General features: G+C 43.9%; 1 protein-coding gene across 12 annotated transcripts in view; it reads right to left on the bottom strand.

Moving 5' to 3' along the window:
* invs (inversin) overlaps positions 1–19,827 on the bottom strand; it is a 498,042-nt gene that overhangs the window by 379,224 nt on the left and 98,991 nt on the right. For 9 of the 12 annotated variants that reach the window (XM_072508926.1, XM_072508929.1, XM_072508921.1 and 6 more), the window contains one exon: positions 17,619–17,763. The exons of 1 other annotated variant lie outside the window; for it this stretch is intronic. In XM_072508926.1, the coding sequence (XP_072365027.1) occupies positions 17,619–17,763 (145 nt within the window). Of the gene's footprint in view, positions 1–15,185; positions 15,593–17,618; positions 17,764–19,827 lie in introns of those variants that run through there. 2 more of the 12 variants (XM_072508932.1, XM_072508931.1) reach the window with 2 other exon arrangements.

Here is a 19,827-nt window from a genome sequence, read left to right as displayed (position 1 = left end):
TACACTGGCATTTTTTGCTCCCTTGCAAAGAGGGCATCTCCTTTTTTTCCAGATGTACCTCAGGTGTTATGGCTACAACCATTGATCGTTAAAGCCAGGGATCTTTGCTGTCACTAATTTAGAATGCAGCCTAACCAGGCTTCTTGGACAAAAAGCTTGATACTTAACATTTCACAAGTCATGGCATGACACAATACACGAAGTTCACTGCTTGTCGATCTGTCTTTCCTATGGATCCCTTGATTCCTGATGTTTTTCTTCTCACAAAATACTGTAAAATGACCAACTCAAAAGCCGGACCAGGGTGTCCAGATTCTAGCCTAATTTGTGGCCCCTTCTGAAGAGCACTGGCAGGGCTGCAGATTTTACACCCCTAGAATTACGTTTAATGTTGTAGAAACTAGAGTTGGAGGAAAGAAAGAACTTGCATTTTTTAAGCACTTCTTCATGGCCTCAGGACAGCCCAGGCCGTTTAAGAACAATATTCAAGAATTGAACACTGTAGTAATGTGGGAAAACATGTCAAACCAATTTTCTCAAAGCAAAGTCTCACAAACAACAGAAGAATAAACGTCTAGATAATGTATTTGATGTGGAGAAGGAATGCCACATCTAATTTTTCCCATGAATGCGCTTATTACATCCATTTGAGTTTTGCCATATAGAACAAAGAACAAAGAAATGTACAGCACAGGAACAGGCCCTTCGGCCCTCCAAGCCCGTGCCGACCATGCTGCCCGACTAAACTACAATCTTCTACACTTCCTGGGTCCGTATCCCTCTATTCCCATCCTATTCATGTATTTGTCAAGATGCCCCTTAAATGTCACTATCATCCCTGCTTCCACCACCTCCTCCGGTAGCGAGTTCCAGGCACCCACTACCCTCTGCGTAAAAAACTTGCCTCGTACATCTACTCTAAACCTTGCCCCTCTCACCTTAAACCTATGCCCCCTAGTAATTGACCCATCTACCCTGGGGAAAAGCCTCTGACTATCCACTCTGTCTATGCCCCTCATAATTTTGTATACCTCTATCAGGTCTCCCCTCAATCTCCTTCGTTCCAGTGAGAACAAACCGAGTTTATTCAACCGAAATATAGTCCCTTGTCAACATAGATGGGGTAATTTTAAAATCCGAATTACAATAGTCATTGACAGAAAAAATGGATTTTGCAGAGACAACATGGAAATTTTCTTAATACTAGTTGTTTTGTACATGTTGGGGCTATATTTTAGAATAAACATTAATGTTAATTTACGTGAAATGCATGCAGGTATTGAGGCCCCGCCTTCTCAACCTTGCCCCTCACCTGAGGAGTGGTGACCCTCAGGTTAAATCACCACTAATGAGCTCTCTTTCAAAAGGAAAGAGCAGCCTATGGTCCTCGGGGGCCATTCATTCCATTATTATGGTATCAAAAAAAGACCATTGTGCCTTACATATAACGCTGTAAAGCGTTGTGGCAGTAATTGGTTTAAAAAGATCTTGACTGACAAGAAATTAAGTTTTACAGAAACAACAGCCAAATAGTGTATGTGCTGTGGATAGCAATTCATCTTCTATTCAGTAGGATTGTCTGATTTGAAAAAAGATTTTTTTTTCTACCATTTTCCCACCAAAACACACAATGCTCCAGTTGATATTTGATAATTAACCTACTGCACTGCAGTTTTGTCGTTATACAGTAAATAGCTTCACTACAGATGAGTCGTTCTTAAAATGTCAATCAAGTAATAAACAGAGGGTTAAATCTTTAATACTTAAGTTTGAAATCAAACGTCGAGATAATTGGTACTAGTAATTTGTAGCTTCCACTTGTCTCAAACAGAAAGCAAACAATCAAGATGCTTTTTTTCATAAAATGAACTGCAAAAGTCATGATTTATGGTTAACCTATTGTATTACTAAGCCATTACTTTGTTCTTATTGGAAGTTTTAGAGCAAAACAGATGTCTACTCAAATGCAGTGATCAAATTTAATGGTTACCAATATTAATTTTAAGATCAATGATAGATTTCAAAGTGGCGTTGATTTACGAATGTGAATGTTGCAATGATAATCTCATTATGAAAAGAACTGTGATCAGGAATGTTTTATCATTTTACCTGTACAAACTCATATTGAGTAACACACATTTAACAAGACTGCTCACAATCACCAACTTATCATTTGAATGAATTTCTTGCCTTTCTTAAAAACAAAGAAAAAGTATCTCATTTCATAAATGTGACATATACAAGATGGATGCTGTTCAGAAAGATGCTTCCATGAAACAAGATATGGATGGAGAGCTGGGGTGGTATTGCACAATATTTCAACTTCAAACGCAGTGCCACAGTATAATCTGGCAGAAGAGCAACACCTCACAGATAGTACCCCTGTTAAGTATACCACTACAATAAGAAATATAAAAATTACCTTGTGCTCCCAGTAATTTCAGACAATAATACAGGGCGGCATGGTGACACAGTGGTTAGCAAGGCTGCCTCACAGCTCCAGAGTCCCGTGTTCAATTCTGGCCTCGGGTGACTATCTTTGTGGTGTTTGCACTTTCTCCCAGTATCTGCGTGGGTTTCCTCCGGGTGCTCCGGTTTCCTCCCACAAGTCCAGAAAGATGTGCTTGTTAGGTGAATTGGACATTCTGAATTCTCCCTCCGTGTACCCGAACAGGCACTGTAGTGTAGCGACTAAGGGATTTTCACAGTAACTTCATTACAGTGTTAATGTAAGCCTACTTGTAACCACATACACATGTTCTGGGCATGTCTGAAGTTGAGGGGATTTGCGGACGTTATGTCAGAAGTCCTGGAAGGGAGGGTGACTCCGAGTCCAGAAATGGCAATATTTGGGGTATCGGAGGATCCAGGGACCGGGGGGGGGGGGGAGGAAGCCGATGTTTTGGCCTTTGTCTCCCTGGTGGCCCAGAGATGGAATTTGCTGGGATGGAGGGACTTGGAGCCTCCAAAGGCAGGAGTGTGGGTTAGTGACATGGCAGGGTTTCTCAGGCTGGAAAAGATTAAGTTCGCCTTGAGAGGTTCAATTCAGGGGTTTGCTTGGAGGTGGCAGCCGTTCATCGACTTTTTTAAGGAAAACTGAACGTCAGCAGAGGGTGGGGGGGGGGGAGAAGAAAAATGAGAGGCATGGCAGTGTAAAATAAGAGACAAGGGGCGGGATTCTCCGACCCCCCGCCGGGTCGGAGAATCGCCGGGGCGCAGCGTGAATCCCGCCCCCGCTGGCCGCCAAATTCTACGGCACTGGAGATTCGGTGGGGGCGGGAAACGCGCTGCGCCGATCGGCGGGCCCCCCACGGCGATTCTCCGGCCCGCGATGGGCCGAAGTCCCACTGCTGTAATGCTGGTCCCCCCGGCGTGAATTGAACCACCTCCCTTACCGGCGGGACCAGGTGGCGCGAGCGGGTTCCGGGGTCCTGGGGGGGGGGGGGTACAGGGAGATCTGGCCCCGGGGGGTGTCCCCACAGTGGCCTGGCCCGCGATCTGGGCCCACCGATCCACGGGCGGGCCTGTGTCGTGGGGGCACTCTTTCCCCTCCACGTCGGCCATAGCCTCCGCGATGGGAAGGTGACCCCCCACCCCTGCGCATGCGTGGGGATGACGTCAGCAGCCGCTGACGCTCCCGCACACGCGCGGACCTCCGCCAGCCGGCGGAGTCCCTTCGGTGGCGGCTGGCGTGGCACCAAAGGCCATCCACACCAGCCGGCGGGACGGCAACCACTCCGGCGCGGGCCTAGCCCCTAAAGGTGAGAACTTGGCCCCTGAAGGTGAAGAGAAATCCACACCTTTGGGGCGGCCCGACGCCGGTGTGGTTCATGCCACTCCATCCCGCCGGGTCCCCCCGCCCCGCCAGGTAGGGGAGAATCCCGCCCAAGGAATCTAATATACAGGTAGTTAGGAGCTAGGAGCTAAGGGGTAGTTGGTTATGTTATTGTAATATTGTTGCGTGTGTCGGGCCGCTAGGCTGTTTAGAATGTTAATTTGTTAAAACTGTGAAAATTACAAATGCTTCTATAAAATGTTTCCTAAAAAATATGTAAGCCGACTTGTGAGACTAATAAAGATTATTATTATTGTAGAAAGTGAGTCTGGGGAGTTAATAAAGGAAATATGGACATGGCAAATAAATTTGACATCATTATATTGGCATGGATAGAAGATTGGCTAGCTAACAAGAAATAAAAAGTCGGCATAAATGTGGCTTTTTCTGATCGGCAGGATGTGACAGGAGTACCACAGGGATCAGTGCTTTGGCCTCAACTGTTCACAGTTTATAAATTATTTGGATGAAAGTAAGTTGTGAAGAGGACATAAGGAGGGTAGAAAAGGTTATAGATAGGTTAGGTGAGCGGAAAAAGTTCTGGCAGATGGAGTATCATGTGGGAAAATGTGAGATTGTCCATTTTCGCAGGAGGAATAAAAGAGCATGTTTTCGAAACGGTGAGAGATTACAAGGGAAGGGAAGTTATTTTTCAGCTATACAGGGCGTTGGTGAGACCACATCTGGATCTCCTAATTTAAAAGATGTCAATGTGTTGGAAGCATTTCAGAGATGTTTACTAGGTTAATATCTGGAATGGGGGGAGGGGGTTGTCTTATGAGGAAAAGCTGGACAGGCTAAGCTTGTATCTGCTAGAATTTAGGAGAGTAAGAGGTGATTTTATTGAAACATATGAGATCCTGAGGGAACTTGGCAGGGTCAATGTGGAAAAGATGTTTCCTCTTGAGGAAGAATCTAGAACTAGAGTTCATAGTTTTAAAACAAAAAGTCGCCCAGTTAAGATAGAGATGAGGAAAAGAAATTCTGTCGGAGTTGTGAAACTTTGGAATTCTCTTCCTCAAAATACAGCTGAGGCTGACTTTGTATATTTTAAAGGCAGAAATAGATAGATTCTTGATAAGCAAGGGGGTGAAAGGATTTTGGAGGTAGGCAGGAATGCGAAGTTGAGGTTAATTAGAGATCAGCATGATCTTATTGAATGACAGAGCAGGGTTGAGGGATTTTGTGAGGACCATGAAGAATCCAGCATGAGTTTGTAGAGTCAAACAGAAAGTAACTTTATTTACAAGAATATGTACCCTGGGCCAGTAATTCACTACTGGGTCCCTCTCTAGTGGGTACCACACAGGCTAGTTCCATTTATACAACTGCACTGCTAATGATGGCCCCATCCCCCCTCTCATTGGGGGAGCTCATATTCCCCAAGTAACATGGGGTAACCAATTGTCCCCAGCCAATAGGATCCGTGAAGGTTATAACTAGGGGCCAAGTGATCCACTTCCGCTCCTAATTCGTACGTTTGTAAGTTGATTTCTGCTTCTGTTATATTGTCGTGATGGTTCTGTATTCTCCATTTTACTGTGCCGTCTAGTCAGATTCTGGCTTAACTTGCCTGTTGAAGTCTTTCCAAGCTGCCACTCTTACATACCCTGCAAACCATAGCTGAGGCCCTCTCCACTGAATGTGAACGTTCCAGACCGGGGATTCAGCATCCGACCCATTATTCTAACTCAAGCCTTATTTCCTTCCATAGTTCTCATTCTCGTACTCCATTCTCCCAGTCATGGCCTTCACAGCTTGTCCATCACCTGGGCATTCAACAATTTTTTATTTTTTCCAGCAGATTTCCCTGCCCTTCCCATTATTGTGACATCCTCCCGGTTATTTGATTCTTCTGGGTGATACAATACCAGAGAACCCACTTTGGCACCTGGTCTTTAGCAAAATAAAATAACCCTTTCCTCTTCATCATAATCCCCTGTTCTACCAGTATCTAACTCCTGCTCTGTCTTATCTTGTCCTTCTGGCTTTGCCACGCAAAACATATAAGTGTATGATGCACATGGGGATTTGTCATCCCCTATCACATTATTGGTATACAAAAATTCATTCCGATGACGCATGAGAAATGGACTTCTACTGTATGTTTCTCATGTTGGCTAATCACAGTTTTTCCCTCACGTCCTATAACTTTCCCTGGGCCTTTCCATTCTCTCTGCCCTTCCCTCTTGTAATAAACCAGATCACCAGAAATAAAGTCTACCTGAAACAGTTTTATACGTTTGTCACAATGCTTTCCAAATTATTTCTGAAGCCTCAGCCTTAATATTGCTTTTCCTGCCTGAACGCAAGGAATTCAATTGGACAGAGAAAATAAAGCTAATAGTCGTTGCTTCAAGAGCAGGGGGACAGCACCAAAGGCAATTTTGCATTCCTTCCAGATGCCAACTGGTACAGGCCATACACTCCAACCATTTGCAAAGTTGTACTGTCCATGTCAGCGCATTTGCCACTTGCAAGCTGGAATGTCGACGATTATTTTACGCAACATTTACTCACAGAAACATTCGCTCAGCGGGTTCTCAGCCTCAGTACTCGTGACTACTATATTCAAGTTCTCACACATTTCCCAGGATTTAGTATTTGTGAATTCTCCTCCCTTATCTGTCGAAGATTTTGTTGGCATGCCTAGTCCGGTACCAACACATTTTTCCATGACCTTGTCTATTAAGGTCCATTTGTCTTTGACATTTATTACTGTAGATAGGCTAAATCTAATCTCAAAGTGCAACAAAGAAAAACCTTGATCCTTGTCCCATACCATTAAGTCCATTGCCACCATGTCATTAAATTCTCTGGCTAGTGAAAGACTCACAACAGGATGTGTTGGTGTCCTCTGGTATTTGACAAGTGTTATAGTGTTTCATATTTCCAATTGGTTGCTCCAGCATCCTGCAGCATAGCTCTTAAGTAATGAAGAATGTCTATGTAATTCCCATATTATTCTTTTCTTGCCAATCAAATTCTTACCTCTGAAGTCAACAATACATGCTGAACCTTTCGAGGAGAAATATCTGGCTTCCTCAATGAAAAGCAGTAATGCCCTGATTGAGTGAAATGTAAATCCAAGGCTTTTCCAAATACAAATGCTTTGTCATTTTCCATACCTAGTTTCATATGCCCCTTTCTCAATGAGGATTTGCTCAACAATAAAGCTATCTCATTGGAGACCACCGTAGAATGAATGAAGAGATTTTTTCCAGCTATTTTGCATGAGATGACAATGCTTTTGAAAGTGTGTTGTCATCCCAAACCTAAACACAGTGTCTAAAATTAGACGTGGTTCTGTGATACAACAGTTATTAAATAATCCTCAATGTGCGAAGAAATACACTGACAACCAATTTAAGATTGTCAGTCAGGCTCACAGTGTGGCGCATTTGAGTGTACTGGAAGCTACATATATTTATACACATGGCCCTGTTATTTGCAGACATAAAGTACATATACATACATTGCGCCTATTTCAGCTTAGAAATGTGATGCCTCCCTTGGATATTTATTCTTGCGCAATGCCTGACGAATAGCTTTGACAAAAAAGTCTATTTTTTCAGTTAACTGGTAATAATGCTGAAGTTAACACAGTTCAAACAAGCTGGGAATTAATTACAGTTGAAAGCTATCCTATGTTTATCTCAGAAGCTCAAGGGATGGGTGTAACACCTGAATAATGAATAACCCATTTCTGGATCTCTGGGTAGTGCCAGGGAGTCTAATGTTACCTCTGTAAGAGCAGCTACAAACTAGCAATTCTGGGAAAGGGGTTCATAAAACTCCATTAGAGGTAGAAATTATTCATATAGTTTCCCCAAATCAAGAAAAACTTTGGAATTCAAAGGGTAGTTAATTTGAATTTCTAACTGGGAATAGGCGATTTGTGTCACATCGCCACTGAAATAGTTATTCAGGATTGAACTGAATCAGAAGGTTCTTTTATTTAATTTATCTGTGTCCATTTGCTGACAGAAACAGGCAGCTCAGCTTGGGAAGAAACAGATAAAGCTGTAGTTTTGCTTCAGTGAAGACTACAGGTGGAATTCTCCCGTTTTGAGATTAAGGGCGGCAGTGGACAGCTCCTGCAGCGTCTGTCCCAACGACCATGTGGGTGTGGGATCCTGCACCGCATTCTGTGCATGGAACCTCATTAATTATGCACAGGCAAGTTCCCTTCGGACTCTCCTAGCGGGCCTGCAGCTGATTCGTCTGCCCGCCCTCAGTTGAGGGGTTTGAAGGCCCCACCATCATATTTAAATAGCAGTCCAACACACTCTTATCACTCTCTCCAGCCCACCAGTCTTCACCAGACCGTGCAGGATGTCAGCAACCCAGAGGGAAAAAGCGAGCAGCCCCAAGAAGTCCGTTTCTCAATTCAACCACCTTCCCCTCAGCCCGTTCCCATCACATGTGAGGAGCCCCTGCCTCCTTTGGACCTCTACCCATCGCCTCTGGAGACTTCATCAATTCCCTACAGTAAACAATGTGGTATCCTTGTTTGTGTGATTTTCATGCAAGCTTGTTGGGAGTTTAGCTTCCCTTGCCTTGGTCTTCCCTCAGCCTTCCATTCTTCATCTTCATCACCCACTTCCTTGCCTGTCTACGTGACATCATGAGCCCTCGTCATACCCCCACTCTTCGCTCAGCCTGCCTTCCACATTGTCCAATTCCATTTGTCAGTCAGGTCACCCCCCCCCCCCCCCCCCCCGCCCCCCCCCCCCCCCCCCCCCCCCCCCCCCGCCACCCCAAACTTCACATTCTTTTTTTGAAATAAAATTAGAGTACCCAATTATATATATTTTTTCCAATTAAGGGCCAATTTAGCGTGGCCAATCCACCTAACCTGCACATCTTTGTGTTGTGGGGGTGAAACCCACGCAGACATGGGGAGAATGTGCAAACTCCACACGGACAGTGACCCAGGGCCGGGATTCTAACCCAGGTCCTCAGCACCCTCCACATCCCCAGTTGACCTTCGGACCATTGTTGTGGTGGTTGCATGAGTCCCATAGTACAGTGCAATCCAGATAGACAATGGTGTGTGGCACCAGGAGGGAAAGTGACCAGTGTACACCCCAACCTCATGAGCAATACTGAGCTGAGACAGTGTCACCAGTGACAGCATGGTGCTGTCCATGAAGATCAGCTCAGCATAGTGATGGAGGCCAGGAACTGGTCTAGGCCGACAAGAGTGGTGAAGTGTATCAGGAGCGGTGCACCACTATGTCAGAAATCATTCTTGCACTCACCTTGAAGTCAACCTGATTTTCCGTTAGATGTGACGCAAGATTAGAAGGCCTAATGGGACACCGGTAGGCCGCTGTTTTAATGAGTGTTCATGGGATGCAAATGAAAAAATGGCATTCATGCCACCTGCCAGCAGGGTGACTGACTTGCCATTAGCCCTCTATTCCGAGAATTGCAATATAATTTTATGTCAGCAGGTTTCTGACTTCTTGGCTCTTGCCAGATTCTCTGTGCCTGCCCGCCACCAAACCCGCCTGATTCTGCCCTGCAGCTTACCGGATTTAGAGAGCCAACAATAGGTGATAGTTAGGCCCACATTTCAAGCAGACAAAATACTGTTCACAACATGAAATGCAGGAAGGGCTCTATCTCAGTTTGGATTTTCCCCAGTTTGGATTGAAAAGCAGTTGGATAATTTAGTGGTCCTCATAGAGACTTGCTGCAGGAAGCAGGCAGCAAAGGCTGCTTCAGAAACTGTGGGATGGCAGTTGGAACCGCTGGCAACCTAAATCAAGAGTCGAGACATCCAGAATTATGAGATTGGTAAAGGAAAAGATGACGGTCCACCAAGCTAATGGAAGGGCTACATTAAATCTCACATCTGAGGAATGAAATACTAAGGAGAAGTAAGTTACAGAGAGCTGTGGCATACCTTTTGGATTAGTCCCAGGAAAAAAAGTGATTTCACAAGGTAAGGGAACTCTTGGAGAAGGGAGAGTAAAAAATAGAGTTCAATTTATAGCAAAAGTCTTTAAAAGTATGGCCTTGTTAATAGTGCTTATTCTGCTCAATTTTTTTTGATATACAATAAAATTTGTATTTGTTTAAAAATGTGATATCTTGTGGTGTAGCTTTGTTGGTTACTTGCTGGATGTTTGGATTTCTTCTTTGAATATTAACTATTCATAACAGGATCATAACAATCGGTTCCATAATGCGCTAATATGCAAACTTAAATTAATTAACACGGTGGTTAAGCAGGAAACAAAATTAGGGGGAAAAAAACTTTGCCTTGTGATTAATGTGCTTTTACTTGATCTGACTTTTCATTTGTTTTCTTGTTTAACACTGGTTAAGCCCATTAAAAACAACAACAGAATGGTTTAATTAACTTTAGTACGGGACAGGCACTTCCATAAGAAAGTGAGGACAAGAGTAAGTTTCTCTCACATTGCTGTTCAGTTTTAGAATGATACTGACATTGTTTGGTGATTAGGTACCACCTTTGTCGTCATGTTATTGTATTTGATAGAATAGGTGTAATATTCTTGTCGGATGGCTGATTTATATTACAAGAAGACTTGTAGCTAAAGCTATAAATGATTTAGTAACATTAACTGTGGGTCAAATATATACAAAACAGATGAATAACAGTATAAACATGTACAAGCAACCTCTCTCCCCAAGTTCCTCATCAGTCTGAGGTCACCTGACTCTAACATTCACTTATATACTAATGAGACTCTTAGTGGTCAGTAGGTGAATTACAACACAACCATGCTTTCACCACAGTGGGAATAGGTGTAAGTAGTGTCAAATAAAAGCCCCATTATATTCAACTATCCACAATATTTCATTATGGTCTCAGAAAATAGAGAATGGTTAAATTAAACCTAAAGCCAAAAATGGCAGCAAATGGGTAATGAAATATAATACACTGTCACACTGAAGTTTTAAATGGAAGGGAGTCAGAATTTAATCCACGTCATGGATAACAAAATTTGAATGATTCAGGCTAATTTCTTTTAAACAAATAAAACCACCATTTTTCTGATGTTCACGAAACAAAATAATACCCTGAAGCTGGCTTCATTCACAAGCAACAAAACATGGTCAAATTTTCAGAAAAGTATATTACAGTAGAAGTAATGCTGCATGATCCCTTTATTGTTTTTAATGTGGATTTTTGAATCACTTCCACAGTTAATCCGTAGAAAGAAGAAGGAGGCCAGTCGGCAAATTAAGTCTGCACTGACTCACTGAAGAAGCACCCTACCCAGGCCCAACCCCCATAACCCCACCTAATGTACACATTTTTGTGAAACTAAGCTGCGATTTAGCATGGCCAATCCACCTAACCTGCACAATTTTGGACGGTGGGAGGAAACTGGAGCACCTGGAAGAAATACACAGACACTGGGAGACTGTGCAAATTCCATACAATCACCTGAGGCCGAATTGAACCTGGGTCCTGTAGCCACCTAAAATGGCTGATTCCCGATTAGAATGGTCAAACTCCGATCTAAAATGGCGATCGAAAGAGGCTGATGGGAAAATCAGCCAACAGGACTCAAACGGACAGCTGCAGGTAAAACAGTGTATTCGGCTCTGGGGAAGTTGGCCCAGACCGATACCTGCAGTCATTAACATCACAACAACCCAGCCATCTGCATAGTAAGCAGCCATCCCCGGGAACAATTGCTACACATCAGCAACATAAAGCCGATCCAGACTTTTCGGTGCCAGCAGTGGCTGAGACAAAGAAAGGTGGACGACCACCCCCCGATAAAGGAATCACCCCATTATTGGAGCATATCGAAACAAGTGATTGGGACCAAGTCCAATCACTTGGAACCAGGGTCAAGGTCCGCCCCGAGAGGCGGGAAGCCCCTGGGAACTATAAAGATAGGGGCCAAGTTCAGATCGACCTTTCTTCTCCTGCTCGCAACCTTCGAGACCCTTCGACAAGGAAAACAAGTAAGTCTTACTCCAGCAATCGCTACCAGATAGGTGCTCCAGACTATCGACTTGTACCAGCCTTTTGAATCCCGCAGGCCAGACCCAATTCGATAGACCATTTGTTACCCTGACCTGGTGGGCCATCTCCAAAGTTACGTATTGGCCTTTAGTGGTAGGTAGTAGTCTAGAAGTAGGATTGTTGTATAAGTATTTATTGCTGTATATAATAAATGATCGTTGATTTAACTTTTACTAAGCGGTGTGCTGCATTATTAATCATTACTTGAGCTTGAACCACGTGGCGGTATCAGAAAGATACCTGCCGACTCGTGAGCAAAGGTGACAGAATTAGAGCTAATAAAACCAAGGCTAATAAGAGCAACAGTCCCTGGTGCTGCGAGGCATCAGTGCTAACCGCTGTGCCGCCCTTAAGGATGAGATTTGAAAATCTTCAACAAAGAAATGTCAATTATCTACATTTTAACAAATATCAATGCCCCTTAAAGAAAACACAAGCTCCCTGTGGAATATTACTGTGTAAGAAGTCGTGTATATTCCTTAAATCCCTTCAGGCTGAAAATTCTAGTGAATTTAAATAACCCAATAATGAATTATTGGACCGTGCTATTATTTAATTAATGCACAAAACAAGTGTACTTTAGATTATAGGCTGATTTACAGAAGTGACCAAAGGATTATTTAATGCTAAAATCCACAAGCAATTTAGGGTTTTGCGTGGTTGTCGAAGCAGGTTTTAATTGCTATCTGACAGAATCAGAATAAAGAGAAGAATTCACTGGATCCCTTCCATAACTCTGTAGCGTTGTTGGAAGTTAGATAGCCAGGCAGTGAAGAATAGAAATAGAGCGTAACCTTTATATACTCATAAGCTTTTATTTACATTATATTATTTACAAATTGTGGACCTCCTCGAATCCAAGAACCACAAGTTCCCAATTAATATAAACACCCAATTAATGTACAATTAACAGCCTTACAGAAAATCGGGATCTGAAGAAATGAATAAAGTGAAACTGGGCACAAAATTAGAAATGAATAAATTCAACATGCAAGATTGGAATTGAGCTAAATTAACTTAATAATGATGAAGAATTGATTAATTCAAAACAGCATTAGCGTGAAAACATGGGCAGCACGGTAGCATAGTGGTTAGTACAATTGCTTCACAGCTCCAGGATCCCAGGTTCGATTCCCGGCTTGGGTCACTGTCTGTGTGGAGTTTGCACGTTCTCCCCGTGTCTGCGTGAGTTTCCTCCGGGTGCTCCGGTTTCCTCCCACAGTCCAAAGATGTGCAGGTTAGGTGGATTGGCCATGATAGATTGTCCTTAGTGTCCAAAAAGGTTAGGTGGGTTACTGGGATAGAGCGGAGGTGTGGGCTTAAGTAGGGTGCTCTTTCCCAGGCCAGTGCAGACTCGATGGGCCGAATGGCCTCCTCCTGCACTGCAAATTCTATGAATTTATGATTTTATGAAAAACCATTTATACCTTCCTTCAGATCATTTATGTATATCACAAACAACAGTGGTCCCAGCACGGATCCCTGTGGAACACCACTGGTCACAGTTCTCCATTTTGAGAAACTCCCTTCCACTACTACTCTCTGTCTCCTGTTGCCCAGCCAGTTCTTTATCCATCTAGCTAGTACACCCTGGACCCCATGAGACTTCACTTTCTCCATCAGCCTACCATGGGGAACCTTATCAAATGCCTTACTGAAGTCCATGTATATGACATCTACAGCCCCTCCCTCATCAATCAACTTTGTCACTTCCTCAAAGAATTCTATTAAGTTGGTAAGACATGACCTTCCCTGCACAAACACATGTTGCCTATCACTGATAAGCCCATTTTCTTCCACATGGGAATAGATCCTATCCCTCAGTATCTTCTCCAGCAGCTTCCCTACCACTGACGTCAGGCTCACCGGTCTATAATGACCTTGATTATCCCTGCAAAGGGAGGCCAGGAGGCTGAAGAAAAAGGCAGGAAGAATAAAACTAAGAGAATGGATGACCTAAAAGTACAAATTATATTTTAAACATATTTCAAGTCCAACTGGAAAATAATCTTTCATATAATATGAAAACAAGCATGGACGAGGTTGAAGCAACCATTAAACATATTAAGAATGGAAAAGCTGCAGGAGTGAACGGGATTCCAGTGGAATTTCACACTTGGTGGAGAAGAGATCACCCATCATCTTTATTAGCTGGGACAGAGAAGAATTTCTTGCTGACCTCAGGGATGTCATCATTACCACCATTTTCAAGAAAGTAGACAAAGTGGACAGTGGGAACTACAGAGGAATCTCTCTGCTCTCCATCACCGGGAAGATCATTGCCCAAATCCTTATAGAATCATAATACTTATAGTGCAGAAGGCCATTCGGCCCATCGCGTCTGCACCTGCCCTTACTAAGAGCACCCTACTCAAGCCCACGTATCCACAATATCCCCGCAACCTAGTAACCCCCACTTAACCTTTTTGGACACGAAGGGCAATTTAGCATGGTCAATCCACCTAATCTGCACATCTTTGGGCTGTGGGTGGAAACCGGAGCATCCGGAGGAAACCCACGCACATACGGGGAGGATGTGCAGACTCTGCACAGAGAGTGACCCAGCCGGGAATCGAACCTGGGACCCTGGAGCTGTGAAGCAACTGTGCGAACCACTATGCCAACATGCTGCCCTATGTGCTTGCCACCTTCTCCCAGTCTCTGAAGAAATCCTTCTGGAAAGCCAGTGTAGCGTCCTACTAAACCGTGGAACAGCCATGATTTTCACTGCTCAACAACTTCAAGAGGAATCCCAGGAAAAATATCAGCCACTCGACATGACCTTCATCGAGTGAGCCACGACTTTTAACTCAAGTCAATTGGGAAATGTTATTGAAGACCCTGTCAAAAGCTGGCTGTCCAGAAAAATTAATCAGCATCCTTCACAACAAGATGTCGGCGACAGTCCTCACTGACGGAAATAAGCCGGAAACCTTTGAGGTCAAGACGAGAGTCAAGCAGGGATGTGTCATGCCCCCACCCATTCTCCATCTTCATCACCACCATCCTTCGCCTGTCAAGAACAAGCTGGAGTGGACATCGTCTACAGGTTGGATAGAAAACTTTTCAAACGCAACCAGTTGAAATCCACGAAGAACGCGACACTGATATTGCTCGTGGAACTACAGTATGAGGATGACATCGCCATCACCACTCTCTCAGAAGAAAATCTCCAAACGGTGCTTGTGACACCTTCGCAGGAGCATACCAAAGAAATCGGACTCTGCCTCAACCTCGTCTTTTACCAACCCACCCCAGGGCAAGATCCAGTCTCTCCCTCCCATCAAGATCAGCAGAGAAACGCTACCAAACATGGAACATTTCTCCTACCTGGGTGTCACATTTCATCTAAGACTGACATTGATGTAGAGATCCAACATCGTATCCAAGCCGCGGCGTCTCCTTCGGATGTCCAAGGACGAGAGTCTTTGATGACTACGACAATTGTGCTGACATCAAGATCCTCAAAGCAGTTGTCCTCCCAACTCTCTTATATTGCTGAGAAACTTGGACTACGAACAGATGCCACCTCAAGGCCTCGGAGACGCACCATCAAATCTGTCAGAGACTCGGCAGCATGGTGGCGTAGTGGGTTAGCCCTTCTGCCTCACGGCGCCGAGGTCCCAGGTTCGATCCTGGCTCTGGGTCACTGTCCGTGTGGATTTTGCACATTCTCCCCGTGTTTGCATGGGTTTGCTCCCACAACCCAAAGATGTGCAGGCTAGGTGGATTGGCCATGCTAAAATTGCCCCTTAATTGGAAAAAATGAATTGGTTATTCGAAATTTATATAAAAAAAACATCTGTCAGTCAGATTCTCCGCATCAGCTGAGATGACAAGCGTACTAACATCAGCTTCCTTGAAGGAACCAAGAGCACCATCATTGGGGCCATGATCATCGGAAACCAACTCCAATGGGCCAGCCACAAGCTCAGAGTCCCGCCCGCCAAAGCAAATCCTCTTCACCCAACTCAAGGAAGGCTCTCAAACAAGAGGACAAAGGAAGTACTTCAAAGACAGCCTGAAGGCTTACCTCAAGAAATAAATGCAATATCGACATTAATGCCTGGGAATCCCTTGCTCAGAAGAAACCTACTTGGAGGAATCTCTTTATTGAAGGGACACAATTCTTCACGGACACCAAACGGCAAGAGGAGGCCGGAAAAGGAGCCTGAGAAAGCAGTAGCAGCGACCTGGAGTCCAAGGACCAAGTCCTGGAAACACCTGCTAAGAGTGCAGTTGAAGATGCGGCTCTAGGGGCGGGCTTGTCAGCCATGCAATAACCCACAGAATCCATAATCGGTGACAGGGTTTCACAGGTGGACAATCATAATCATTAGTGAGTGATCGCCGAAGAAGACACAAGAGATTATGAGCCCAAAATAAATGTACCATGGAATTGAAAGGCTGGCAGTTAACTTTGGATTACGAGACAAAGAATAGGAACTATGGGAATATACACCAATTAGCAGGATGTGACAAATGGTTCTCCCCTGGGGATGTAGATTGAGGTGACAACCTTTCACCAAATACATATAAATGACCAACCTGTGTTAGTAGAGTACTGCAGGTGGTCCGTGGGGAAAAAAATGCATACAAGGTACATGTAATTGTATCATAATCGATGTTACATTATTATTCGCAATGTAATTTTCTTCACAAACATCCCTTGTGTAGTATAATCCGCAATGTATTTGTGACTGTGCATCATAAACTATTAGAAAAGGCTGCATTTTTAATACCCATTGATATACATATTCGACTCCCATTGAAAAAATGTTCAAAACTGCTTGCATAAGATGTAGTCTGCAAAAGCTTTGGATGACAATCCATGGCCCGCAAAAAAGAAACGGCTGGGAACCACTGACTTAAAAAAAGGAATAAAGAATTTTACATTCATGTTTTCTAGGAGTAAGTTATGTAGCAGGAAGCAGACATTAGAAAGAGAGATAATCAGTGGGCAAAACCTTAATAAATGGAAAGTGAAATCATAGGCTTAGGGTATGAGAAAGACAAATTGGAATATTTTCTTAATGGTGAGAGACTATGAACTTCAAGCTGCTGCACAACATAAAAATAAATCTAAAAATATAAGGGGATGTTGATCTTTATCTCAGAGGCACTGGAGGACAAAAGTGAGGAAATTATGGTTCAGTTTGTTTAATTTGGAGTAGAAAAAGAGTTTGGAGGTAGCACAGTATAGATTGCAATGACAGAGATGTTGAGGATGACTTGTGGGAGATGTTGGCGGAGGGGGGTTGGGGTGATGGGAGATTTTGGAAGCATGTAGACTGTACCTGAACAGAGGGATCCATTGACACTGTCAACTAGTGTGACAGCGAGGGAGGGAAGTTGTGAGGTCAGCAATCAATGGAGTCAAGTCTGGGAAAATATTACACAAAACTGTAACAAAATTCCAACAACAGTAAGTGAAATTCTGCAGCGAGGATGTTTTGCAAGATTTTAAAATAATATTTAGATGTATAAACAAAAAGGATGACGGTTCTATGACGAATTTTGTGGTACTTCACTTAGACCAACGTTCTCCAACCGGATTTCCTTTGATTTTAAAGCAAGCTTTTGGAGGGACGCTACAAGTATTCGATTTCTGTTATTTTAAGTGTGCCAAAACATATTTAATTTCTTTAACTTTGCTAAAACAGCATCCTTTGAGTTAACTTACTGGAATAATGCATTATTTTATTTTATATATGGAGAAATGCAGTCTAACCCTTTCTGAACTCCAAACACACAGTTGCTCACCTGCTATGAGTTTATGCAATGCACATTTATTTCCATTGACTGCAGCAGCATGAACCTGAGAGCCATTAGCATCGAGCATTGAGCCATTAGGCAGCCAGTACTCTGTGCCATTCGTATTTCCGTCAGATCGTGGTAGGATTCCAGCCTGGGTAAAGAACATGTCAGTTGAATGGTAATGAAATATATTGGGTCACCAATAAAATGCATTTGACAAATAATGTCTTCAACTTCAAAGTTAACAGTGCTAAGAACTTTCTGGGCTTATGCATGTGGAAGAAAAATATTAAGAAAATTTAATGGAATAGAGATAACCCTTTATACTTGCTTACAACAGTGTGCAGAGGGGTAGCTAACTACTTTTGTTTTAACATATATTTTTTAAAACTTCCGGTGACGTTATGAAGGGGGAAGATGTGCACAATGTGGTTCTCACTAGGGTACTGTTCTTTTAGTCCTTTTCGCTTAGTTTCAGGGGCATTTTCATTGAAAAACCCACTTGTTTCATGGAATAAGGTACCTACCTGCATTGGTGAAAGGCCTAGAAAACCCAGGGGGAAAAGGTCTGAAAGTAGAAGTTCATCGACTGAATAAGGCCTCTGGGGCTCGTCGGTGGAAAAGATGCCGGAGGCAACCTCTGTGACTCCGGCCACTCAACTAACAGCCGAGATGCTCACGAGCACTTTGGCTGCAGAATTTGACAAACACAGGCGGGTTGTGTGGGGGGGGACCTTCGCAAATCGATGCAAGAGACCTTGGCTCCCATTCGTTTCGTATTGCAGAGGACCGACAAAACGGTAAAGGTGCATGGTGACAATACAAGGTATGGAGGTGGCCCTGTCGAGGCATAGCAACCAGATTGCTTCTCTGCAAATGTCTCTGATGGCCAAGGTGAACAAATCACTGAAGGCCAAAGTGAATGATGTGGAGAATTGTTCCAGGAGGCAAAATATCCAAATTGTGGGGCTGCCAGAGGGGATGGAAGGCCCAATTCCCACCGAATATTTTGCAAAGATGTTTGGGAAGGTGGTGAGCAGGGTAGACTCGCGTCCCCTCCTGAGCTGGACCGAGTCCACAGGTCAGACAGAAGCCTCGTCCCGGCGAACCACTGCGAGCAGTATTCGTGAAGTTTCACATTTTCCTAGAAAAAGAGTGGGTCTGCAGTTGGGCAAGGGAGCATCGCAACTAAAAATGGGAAGGCCGCACCATCAGGTTTTATCAGGATGTGGAAGTGGAGCTGACAAAGACTGAAGCAGTCCAGTATAAAAGTGGAGTTCAGTTTGGGATGGTGTACACTGCACGGCTAAGAGTGGCTTTTGATGGAAAATACTTTTTTTTGATGCACTGGGGGAGGCAGATTCCTTTGTAAAGAAGCATGGGCTGGGTGTGGGGGTGACTGAAGTTTTTGAGTTTTTTTGGATATGGGAGATGGGTACATTGATATGTGGAATCATTGGGGTTCCTTGTTCATGTTTGCATTTTACGGTGATCAGGGGCAAGATAATTTCCTACACAGTGCACATGGAAAAGACAGCGAGGGTGGAGTGGCAGAGGCTGCTGGACTCCATTCTTGAGGTGGACCACCAGTACTCACTTGCCCCAATCCTGGAGTTGTTGGAAAATGTAGGAAAAAGCTGCAGACACAATTTGAACTGTTATCTACGGATAAGGCAGTGTATCAGCATCAATCTAGGGGTGTATTTTATGAACGCGGGGAGAAGGCCAGTCGTCTCTTAGCGTATAAGTCGAGACGGGAGGCGGCTTCCCAGGAGATTGTACAGGTATAGGACTCGAGTGGCAGCCTGGTTTGCGCCCCATCTCAGATTAATGCGGCTTTTGAAGCATTTAATCGGGATCTCCAATAATCAGAGCCCCTGGCGGAGAGTTCAGACATGACGGATTTTTTGGATGGAATATCCATCCCAGTGGTGAATGGGAGGAGGTGGGAAGAGTTGGAATCCTCATTGGGCCCAGAGGAAATGAAGAAATGGGTTGAAGCAGACGGTAAAACTCCTGGCTGTGATGGCTTCCCCACTGAGTTTTATAAGAGTTTTGAGGAATAATTTATCCCTCTAATTTTAGATATGTTAAGCGACTCTTTGTCCTAGGGTTCATTGCCCAGATCTCTATTTCCTGGATCCTTAAGGACCCGACAGAGCATGGGTCATACCGACCTATTATTTTGCTTTAAATGCAGATGCCAAGATACTTG

The sequence above is a fragment of the Scyliorhinus torazame genome, chromosome 6 (assembly GCF_047496885.1).
Source record: "Scyliorhinus torazame isolate Kashiwa2021f chromosome 6, sScyTor2.1, whole genome shotgun sequence".
In the NCBI taxonomy this organism is placed as follows: domain Eukaryota; kingdom Metazoa; phylum Chordata; class Chondrichthyes; order Carcharhiniformes; family Scyliorhinidae; genus Scyliorhinus; species Scyliorhinus torazame.
Note: the sequence above shows the minus strand (reverse complement) of the source record. Positions and strands in the feature narration are given on the sequence as shown.